The 11480-nt window shown below is 30.8% G+C and overlaps 1 protein-coding gene across 2 annotated transcripts in view; it reads left to right on the top strand.

Annotated features, from left to right (window-relative positions):
- Positions 1-283: 283 nt before the first annotated feature.
- LOC139495427 (cell cycle checkpoint protein RAD17-like) overlaps positions 284-11480 on the top strand; it is a 32993-nt gene continuing 21796 nt past the window's right edge. Inside the window, exons 1-4 of one of the 2 annotated variants that reach the window (XM_071283720.1) lie at positions 284-353; positions 8008-8119; positions 9935-10207; positions 11090-11167. In XM_071283720.1, the coding sequence (XP_071139821.1) occupies positions 8030-8119; positions 9935-10207; positions 11090-11167 (441 nt within the window). In that variant the 5' untranslated portion in view covers positions 284-353; positions 8008-8029. Of the gene's footprint in view, positions 354-379; positions 487-8007; positions 8120-9934; positions 10208-11089; positions 11168-11480 lie in introns of those variants that run through there. The other variant, XM_071283725.1, reaches the window with a different exon arrangement.

The following is an 11480-nucleotide window of genomic DNA, read 5'->3' as shown; positions in this document are numbered from 1 at the left end:
TGGATAGAATCAAGTGCCGAGTGCCTGTGTTCTGTAATTGGCCGGAATGGAATGCCCAACTTGCGTCCATGCTAATTTTACATCCTTTAAAATCGAATAAAAGATGTTTTGTTTTTTATTTTATTAAATATTTAAAACTAAATGTTATTCTATCTTGTAAGTTCTAACGTTAACAATATTAAATATTAAGTCTAACACACATATCTTCTCTGGTTTGAAAAATGATCAGTGATCATCAGTGATTTAAAAAAAAAAACGGAATTCTCACGGTTTCGGTATTTGAACATTACTTTATACTTCTAACTTCCGGTAAACAGTTTTGTAATTTTGTGGAAAGTTCAAAAACTTCAAAAGTAAGAAACTATCTTTTATTGTACTCAAATGCATATTTATCACATTTCTTTCATATAAGATGACAGATGAGTTACCATAGATGTGATAATGTATCCAGTCAGTCATCTTTGTTGTTGCTCAGCTGCAAAACTGGTAATTTCCTCCGTTGACTGCATGTGTAAGATGAGATTATGGATGGCTCAATAACAAGCTGTTAACGTCCAGCGGAAAATTAAATGCATATTCAGGATGAGATGTTAAGACAATACGAATATGCACACTACTTTGTACTAGCTCACAACCATCTGCATGAAGACATGAAGAACGATATTACTCTGACGTAAAACCACTGTTTTGACACACAAGTCCCAATGCCCCAGCTTGTCTGATAAAACAGCCATTGGACGTCAGAGTAATCTTGGACTAAAATAAATGTTGCAGGATGTAACTCTGCATCATGTGCAAGATGTACTGTCGTCGTGCTGGCCACAGTTGTTTCAGCCATGCATACTGCCATGTCTGCTATTCCTTTGTAAAGTTGTTTCTTTGATATAAATATGTCATGTACATGTATGTGGTACTCTTAAGTATGATGGGGACACTTAAGTACGATGCCAATGGTCTGCCCTACAGTGCAATGTCTCTGTACGCTAAAGTCTGATGGTAGGTGAAAGTGTAGACGCAAGAATAAGAAACATTGTTGGATATAAATGACATAAACAGTTGTTTAACCTAGGCCTCTTGCTGCTGGAAGCTATTCATGGTTGCTTTTCAAATGTCAGAAAATGTGACAGCTTAGGGCTTGTGACATTAAATGCCAAACAATGAAGTCATTCAATATATGACGTCACACCTTACTGGACGTAACATTTGGGAATTATTGAAGAAAATAGTATCCTGTTTAATAGTCAATATTTTATTTGAAAGAGATTAAACAGTGATGAGAAGTTTGCATAAATTAAAACATGAACATATTTGTCCCTCCAACACAGCCGGTATGGACACATGTGTCCCTCTGGCAGCAAGTGGGCTCTTTTTTTTTACATAAATAAGGCCGTTAGTTTTCTCGTTTGAATTGTTTTACATTATCTTATCAGGGCCTTTTATAGCGGACTATGCGGTATGGGCTTTGCTCATTGATGAAGGCTGCACGGTGACCTATAGTTGTTAATGTCTGTGTCATTTTGGTCTTTTATGGATAGTTGTCTCATTGGCAATAATACCACATCTTCTTTTTTATATTTACAAATTAAACCAAAAATTAAAATGCCGGAGGATTAATTAGAATATTTGTCAGATTGACAACTTTAATTCAAATTTCAACCAAATGTCAATTGACTTTATTTCAAACATAACCATGTTTTTAAGGGTAAACTGCACTTTATCATGTTAAGAGTACATGTACCATCACACTTTAGCGTCCTACATACATGACATTTATTAAGGATTCATTATGCTTTTGTCAAATTATTGTTGAAAAAATACCAAACAAGATCGATGGCCAGGATTCATGGTATTTGCACTTACTCCTTCATGTCCTTGAAACTCGTTATCATAAAATTATAATTTTTAACCACTGTCTTTTGCTTGATTTCTAAAAAATATGGCTTAGTGTTATGCATATATATAGTCTGAACTGGGTAGATATCCTCTTTATATAAATTTGCTAACACATATATACATGTACATTTGTATGTATGTTTATGTATTGGCATAGCCTAGATAATTCTCCATCTGACTTATTGAAAAGTGCTTATGCTGAGTTAAAAATGATTGAGAGTAAAGCTCAAACTAGCTCCAATAATTCATGGCTCTCTAGTGTAATATCATTTTCTACAGTGAAAAATTGTGTATTGACCTAAATATATATATATATAAACATTAAGGCAAAAATAAATTAAAAATTTATTGAAAAAAGAGCTCAAATTAAATTTCAAAATGATTGGTAGAAAATGCGAGATTTTTATTTACAGAATCAAGTCAAATTGGACACTTTTTTTTCATTCAAAAGGTCATTTGACTATGAAAATTATTTAGATTAAAGCACCAACAAAAAAATTTGTTAACAAAATACAGACTCAGCAATCACTGTCATGACTGTTTAAGAATAGGAACTGGCAGACATGAACGAATTACCAATGTAAAAAAACAGTATGTAGTAAATATGAAATATTACATGTACCTCAACATGAGAGGATATGTTTATATTGTAATTCAAATTGTATTGAAAATGAAATGCACTTTCTTCTGGAATGCCCTCTTTACAATAACCTCAGAAGAGATATGACTGATTATATAAAAAAATACCAGTTTAGATAATTTAAACAGAAAAGATCTTTTTTCATGGATCATAATTAATGAAGACAGCAGATTTTTATCTATTTTATGTGCATACCTCGATAAAGGCTGGCAACTTCGAAAATTCGAAAATTAGTTTACTTAAATACTCTAATAGATATCAAAATTATCTCCCCTTGACCACTGATTCTTTCCTCATGCATTTGAATTATTATTTTATGTTTCTTTAATCACTCTGTAATGTTTATGTCATGTTGTAATTAATGTTATGCTCTTAATGGGCCCTTTAATTGGGAAAATGAAAATATTGTATTGTATCGTATATATATTGACAATGCATCTTCAAAAGATTCGATGTTCAATAGTTAAAATGGTGAACATGGTGAAATATATTCTCCGTTTTCTGTAACCATGGCAATCGTCTGCATTTATTTGATACTCAGCAAAAACATTAACATGTCACAAAAGACCACAAAATTTAGTTCCACATACATGTACATGTAGTTCAAAGGAGAATTTCAACCGTTAGAGTCACTATGCCTTTTCTGAACCATAGATCATGTATATATACATGTACGTAGATAATTATCTATTACCAGGTCCAGAAAAAATATATGCAATAGATTTCAGATCATTTTCCTTTAAAATAGATATGAAAGGTTTGAGGATCAAAAAGGTCTTTAATTCATGTATCTTAAAACCAGGGTTCTCACTAAGAAATTTTAAAGGCAATCTACAACATGTAAAGACTCTTTATTTTTAGCCATGGCAAGTCTAGCAGTTAGAAGATGAAATTTTATTGATATATGTCATAAGATTTTAGGGTGCATTTCTTTCTAATACAAACGATGCAAACTGCTAAGCGCGCACATGTTTTGATCATTTCTTCATGTTCTTTCAAACATACATGACATACGTAGACTTTGACAAACTATGCAAACGATAAAAATGCGTCTGCAGTTTGTCATTTGTTAGTGCAAACGCTACATTTGTTTCTTACTTCAACCTGATTAAACAAAGAATTTGTTTCTATTTTGTAAAAAGTCTGTTTACCAACAACATGTGCATGCATTATTGAAAGTTCAAACAGGGTCGGTAAAGATTTATTTAACAACGTATTTGTTTCTACTTTTGTAGCGTTTAGAAAACACCAACAAACACGACACGTTTACACAATTTATGTTAGAAAGAAATTTGGCCTTAGTCTCCATGTAAAACTTTAACTAGAGCAAGGAAATGACATCAAATTTAGATTATTTTTTTAATTTTGGTGAAAAAATGATGAGAAATGTACATGTATGTGCTCATTTTTACAATTTTGATGCATCTTTTGACATGTTTGACTCACAAGTTTTGAAAATTATGAGTCCAGACAGATTTTAATGAGTCCAAGACTCATGAACTCACCTATTAAAATACATGTAAGTACCCTGTAAAAACCATCTTGATGTTCATATAAATCCACATGGAAGGCTATATTATTCTTAAGCTATCATCATGATCATTGCTATCTGAAAATTAATTTAATTGTACAAAAACATTCATATTTGAAAAAATCATGATGGCCAAAATATGAAACCAAACTTCTTACTGTGTATTGATACCTAAGGGGAGAAGCAGCAAATACCAAATTAAAAGTCTTTGGTTTAACCATGTTGACCCTGCTTGCATTCAATCCCTATACCCTACAAACGCCAGCACATAAAGAATTAACACAGAACAATTATTTTCGCCTTTTCTGTATTCTATGTACACTAATAATTATTTTGTCCCCAAGTACATGTACTAATGAAAATTTTGTGTTATTTTCAAGATTTTCTGTTTTCTATGAACATAAATAAAGTATATATATTGTTGTCTGCTCTATGGTCAGGGGTGTTACTAAACGGCGGAAACGGAAAGAAATATTTATAATATGGACGGAATATAAGGTGGGAAATGGAAAGAACTACGAAAATAAATAACGACTGAAGTATAAATGAAATCACACAACAATTATGTTGACAATAGAATAGGATCTAGATATCAAAGAAAATAGCAAACAGTTTTAGTATACATGACATTGATAGCTAAAAAAAAAACCAAGATGCTAGAAAGAGCATGTGCCATGCATTTAGGTTTATGTGCATCTTAAACAATAGGAACTCTCCAATATTATAGACTTGAATAGTTCATGATAAAAATCTGTCTATCTTCTTTAGTGTTTACCCAAAACACAAGAGAGGATGAAAAGTCGTTCGTCATTTAAGGTCAGTCATTACTTTAAAAAGTTTACTTACTATAATGGAAATATCAACTTGTTTGTAGATCTTGTCTTGCTGACCATTTTTATTTCAATAGTTTGTAGCTATCGGTTATAGTTTTCAAGATATTTGGTAACAACACCAAAGATTGGTAAAATCATTAAGAGCAAAGACTCTGATAATGAGTCGACTAACGATTTCGCTGGACATTTTGACCTCCTTGTAAATCTTGTGTTGCTGGTAACTTTTGCAATTAATAGTTTTTAACTATTTTTATATTTTTATATACATGTACTATAGGCAAACATATAAGGGCGATAACTCCTATTAGAAATCATTTGACCGTTTTTACGTGAATGGACATTAGGTAGAGCTCAACTTTCTAAACATTTTATTCGCATCAGGTTTTTCTCTATTCATAAAGGTTTTCAATAGACAGCACTTGTATTTCATTCCTAGCTTTTAATTTCAGCCATGTTGGTTATCTTAGCTGGCAGGCAGGGTTATCCAGCCCACTTTTTAAACTAGATACACCAATGATAATTGTTGCAAAGTTTAACTAAAACTGTCAAACGACTTTCTTTAAGACACTTGGTAACATTTGGCCCAGTAGTTTCAGAGAAGATTTTAGAAAAAAAAAACAATGATGAAAACGGACGACAGACATCAAGTGACGTGAAAAGCTCACTTTGGCCAGGTCAGATTAAAAAAAAAGAACTCTCAAGGTATACCACCACTTAAGACTTAAACCAGCAGAAAACGAACATGACAGAGCAGAAACACTGAATGAACAATTCACTTTAATTGTACTAACTAAGTAGACATCAATCAAATACGCACCACTAAATAAACCGTTAAATACAAAACGAAAACACATAATAAATTAAGTAGGACGAGAAAAATAAATAGAATATGGACTCAATACATCCAAAGTATGAAGGCCAAGAGAAATAAACCATATAATGTCTAAAAATATATAATAGATTAGCAGCTTAAACATTTTATCATTATTCACTAATTCTACAATAATCATCAATACCAGCTGAATACCTGATGAATGGACAACAGCAGACGTTTGTACATCTGCGCTCTACATTCTCTCTAAGATGCTCTAGCATATAGTATGCTCCAACATAATGTGTAACCGGCTGGATTTTATAATATCATCAATGCTTTTCGTAAAAATCTTTTGTGCTGTCATCACCTTAATTAGTTTATATGTTGTGTTTTGTGTACTATTGTTTGTCTGTTTGCCTATTTGTTTTTTAGTCTTTTGGGTTTTTTTTTGTGTTTTTAGTCATGGCTTTGTCAGTTATTTCCGACTTGTGAGTTTGAATGTTATTGTGGTAACTTTCGCCTATCTTTTCATATTTTAAATAATAGTAAAACATCATACGGAATGAGTGACACTATTTTCCATTGTAAAAATGAAAAAAAAATCACGGCTACTTGAGAGTGATTATAAGCGGTAAATGATATATAAAGCAGACCGAGTGTGGACATTTTGAATTTGAAAGGCATAGGATATGACTACGTCTATCTTAGTAAGGAAACTGTGCAAATTGTATATCCATGTAGGCTACTAATTTTCTGCCACTTTTTTCCCATCAATTTGTATTTATAAGTTTTAAATTTTAGGAGATGCATATTTGCTTTTCCAATGTTTATACCAAACAGCGTACTTCAGTATTGTAATCGAGTGAGAAAGGTTTGTTTAGTGAGTGATTTGTCAATTTAATTATTTTCCACATAAGAATAAAGATTATATTCTAACGGGTTTCCTTATCGGTTGTTGTCCATACATCATTGTCCCATTAGGTAACCAAAAAGAAAAGATGTCAATTCTTTCAGTTTCCGCTCTGTATTCTGTTCCGTTTCCCGTTTCCACTGTATAGCAACACCCTATAATAGGGATTAATCATATGAAAGGATGACTACTGTGACTATGCATGGTACCTATCATAGAACTCAAAGGCATGATCATTGATGATTAATTTATTGGGGAAGAAAGAGAAATGACACACAAAATGTGGTCTAAGAATCTAATTTTATAGTATAGATATAAGTTTTAATGAAGAATTGATTTTACTGATTTGTGATGTAAAGTACATTCCAGTGTTCTCCCCAGTGTTTTAGAATAGCAATTTGAGATAGAATGGATGACTTCATATATATATATATAAGATCTATTCAGATAGTGCCATGGTTCTATCTACTGTTAGACTGTGAGGCTGTTTGGGAATCAGACTGCATTCAATTAGTTATGTTCAGATTTTATTCTCATAATTCTTTAAAGGTACAAAGTGGTTAAACCTTTCCTTGTGTTTTTATTTTGTTTCATGTTAAAACTATTATTTGTGTACCTTTTATATAGTGCATGACGAAAAGTGAAAGAGCATAAGATAATTGAATCAAAAGTCAATGGCATCCATAATAATATTATAAACATTGTCTAAATGAACTTTTCCTTCAAGAGAAATTGTTGTAAGCCAATAAAATATTGGCACATTACTTTCAATAAACATTGTAATTAATATCTCCTTTTTGACAGACTATATCTAATTTTTGACCGATTATTGACAAGGAACAAAAACTAATTAGATTTTGGAAGCTAAAAATTAGCAAATAAAAAATAAGTTTGAATTGATTTTGTCCTAAGAGAGTCATATTTAAGATTTAATTATTTTTAGTGACTCTGAAGACGTTCATTTGGATGTAAACACCATAGATAAATACATTACAATGAATAAGCGTTTCTTTTATTAACAATTTTACTTATAAGTTATGGTTTGTTTTATTGACCACCCCTCTTGAGACATTCATGACATATTCAATGACGTTGTGTGGAAAGATCAACAGCCTTAGAAAAAAATTCTCTTATGAATCTCTAGTGGTAAATATTTGACTTTATAAATCTTGAAAAAACAAGAACACAGACTCTTCATTTTTTACTGCTTTTTTAGTTCCTTTATTTATATACTAATATATTTATAGCAATCTTTTAAACCACTTGTTATTTTGAAACAAAATAGCAAAAATCTTTTATTGGTGTTTATACATGTTATACAAAACTATATATATTACAAAAGAAACTATATATACAATGTATAATCCTTTGTTTTATATCTTATAGATAAATAAAGGTTAGTTGTTCAATGGATGATTCTGTTATTGACTTGACTGATTCCCCGCCACAATCTTTGGACAGGAAGAGGAAAAGATCAGAAGTCAACAGTGTAAACAAGGTAACATATTGTTTTAAAAGGTTTAAGTTTTAATTCACTGGAAATTAAAAGATTTATCTATGAATATAAAAGAAGATGTGGTATGATTGCCAATGTGACCAAATTTAAATGACACTGAAATGAACAACTATAGGTCACTGTACAGCCTTGAACAATGAGCAAAGCCCATACCGCATAGTCAGCTGTAAAGGCCCCGAAATGACAAATTGAAGCATGTTAAGGTGGTACCTAACACTACAGGGAGATAGTAAGTAAGTAAGTAAGTAAATTTTATTTAGAGTCAGCATATATATACATAATAACAGAGAAAACATGAGCTCTGGTGAGCTCTTTAACCGACTATCACATAAAAAACATGCAGCATCATGCAAAACTACCAAATAAAACTAAATAAAACATGCAGTATAATGAAAGCAACTCTATTTAATTTGTGAGTCTCCAGAGTCAAAGTTCATGTGGCAATCGCCTCTATGTGCATTGAAACAGGGAATCAGCAAATCACTTGGGATCATAAAATATGTCATACTAAAAGCATAAAAACAATAAATAAATAAAAGCACTAGCATTTAATGGCAGATATATTAAAAAAAAAAAAAATGCATAGATAACTGTAAAATCAGCTAAACATTTTAATCATGTTGTATTGCTTAGAAAATATTAAGCTTCTCGATTATCAAAATAAGTGTTTGTCAAACTGCTATATATTCAATGAAATATTTCGGATATAAAGTGTGTGGTTCAAGTTTTTTTTATATATGATAATTTTTATATTTTTGTCAAAGGGTCAAAGTAAATATTATGTCAAAATTTTATGTTAATCAAACAAGCCAAATTGATTTTAGTCAAAGTGTTAGATGCCACCTTAAGGTGTAATACCACCATATCATATTACGTCACACCCAGTTGCATACAAAGAAGGGTTGAAAAAAAAAATTCTATTGACAGTTGTAGGAAATTAATTCTACATTTAATTTCATTGCAGTTACATATATCTGGATCATAAACATATATCTTGGGTGTTTCAAAGCATCATTATTTTTTTTTTATGTTTCTATAGAATATTTTGGAAACTTGAGGTAAAAAAAGAGGTGAACATTTGATTGGTTAACTTCCAGTGATGTTTGTTTTCTTATATGCAATGAAATGTTATGTAAAATTTTGTCTTTTACAAGCACTGAATAGAATAAAGCTTTTCTTATGCAAAGCATTTCTTTATTTGAAACAAAGATTAATTCTGCACAATACTTTTGAAAAGTGCAAATTTTACAATGATAAAAGGGGGAAATCAATTGTGGTATTACACAGGTCTTAAGAAAAAAAAATAAGGCATATAAATAGCCTTTCTGGCATAACTAAGTTAGTGATTTTTTTCAAAATAATACAACAAAATAACTAGGTCTCCACTTCCTCAAATTCACACAGCACCTCTAACGAAAAAAAATAAAATACAAGAACTGAACAAGGTTGGTGAAAATGATCGAAACAAAAAATACATATATGTATATGAATATCTATGATGTTAGTACAGGATATGTGAGTGGGGTCTTGGTCAAGTATCTGCTGTTAACCTATTGGACTCCTGTTAATACAAAAATGATGCACTGAACATACTCAGACACTGTTTATTTTGATATTCATCCAGGCATAAAAATACATGGTTTAAAAAGTAGCTTCTCAGCACAAATTAAAGCCACTTTTAGATAGCATCTACACCTGTAGGCCTCAATAAAATGGATGCAGTTGTTTTGTTGTTTTTTATTCCCATTAACATTATCCACATAGATAAAGCATAATTTGCCTATTTTGTTTTTCCAGAATACAAGTCAGTGGGTAACATCAGCATTTGGTGATTTCTTTGGTGGTGATTCACAGAAGTCAACTAAAAAAACTTCTTCAAAGCCAACTTGGTCACGGAAAAAGTCATCAAATGACTTGAAAGGTAGTCAAACATCAAACCAAGGAACCTTACCTGTAGACAAATATTTCAGTAGTTCTAATGTTCCAGTTCAGAAATTTACCACCACTAAAAAGAATAGACCTGCCTTTGAAACAGAGCTTTGGTCAGACAAATATGCACCAAAATCTCAGGTAGGTTTTTATATCATTCAGTGGTACAATATACCGGTATACATGGTATATAAAAAACAACTTTCATGACTTTAAAAGTGTTAAAAACTAAAAGTTAACTTCAGAAACTACATGTTTATTGAGTGCTTGTATCATGGATACATTTACTTTTAAAGTGTACCTTTTCTTTGTGGATTAAGGAAAATCACATTATTGTGGATTTTTGATTTTGAGGTTTTGACAAATTCTGCATCCAAGCATATAGGAAAATGGAACTTTCTAGAACATTCCAATTCTTTATATATCCCTACAATCATACTAAAATTAGTACCCATAAAGAACAATGTATTGACAGTATAATGATAATTCATTATCTTCTATTATTTGAAACAATACATGAGAAAACGTGCATAACAAATTAGGACAGAAGATAAAACAATATGTATTCGGTATTTGAATCGGCTGTGTTAAATTTCATCCATTTAATGTACAATTTGTAAAGGAGTAATTTATGATGAGATGTTAGGATAGTTAGTACCTTTATTATGTTTATAGTTTACAATTATCAAATTTGTAAAAAAAAATGCCAAATTGATAACTTTAATTTGTAAAGAATTCTATTCTAAGAATTATCAGATATTTTATATGAAATTTCAAAATGTAGATTTGTAATTAATGATAGCCAAGGAGTAAATTACTGTTATCCAAAAGACAAATGGAAAGAGATGTGAACAATATCATTGCAAAGAAGCTAACAAAAGGTCACACAAGAATTCATAAAACACTCCATATAGAAAACTAAAAACTTTTGTCAAAATTTAAATTAGGCAGAATATTTTATTTCTTGTGTTTAACATTAGTTATATAAGGCACTGTATAAAAAAAATCCATTTATCTATTTAGTCAGATCTAGCTGTGCACAAAAAGAAGATAGGTGAAGTGGAATGTTGGATACAGAAACATTTGTCAGCACAAAGCAAGGTGAGGTCATCATCATTTACGGGTTTATTCAATCCTTTACTATTTTCTTTTTTGGGTTTCAAAAAAATGTTCCAGTTTAGTGAGCCAAATTCCAGTTCATTTCAATAACTTTTTAACTTTTGAAACTTTTCACTGCAAAAGATTGAACCAATTTTAAGTTTAAACATACATGATAAATATTTTGTGCAATTACATTAATTTTTTGTGTTCATCAGTATCCAAATAATTTACACAACTCAATCACAAGAATAGAAAAAAAAAATGTTTTTCATTTGATATCAATTGACAAATTGAAAAATTCTTTGGCAGATGA

This window comes from Mytilus edulis, chromosome 1, assembly GCF_963676685.1.
Source record: "Mytilus edulis chromosome 1, xbMytEdul2.2, whole genome shotgun sequence".
Lineage (NCBI taxonomy): Eukaryota > Metazoa > Mollusca > Bivalvia > Mytilida > Mytilidae > Mytilus > Mytilus edulis.
Note: the sequence above shows the minus strand (reverse complement) of the source record. Positions and strands in the feature narration are given on the sequence as shown.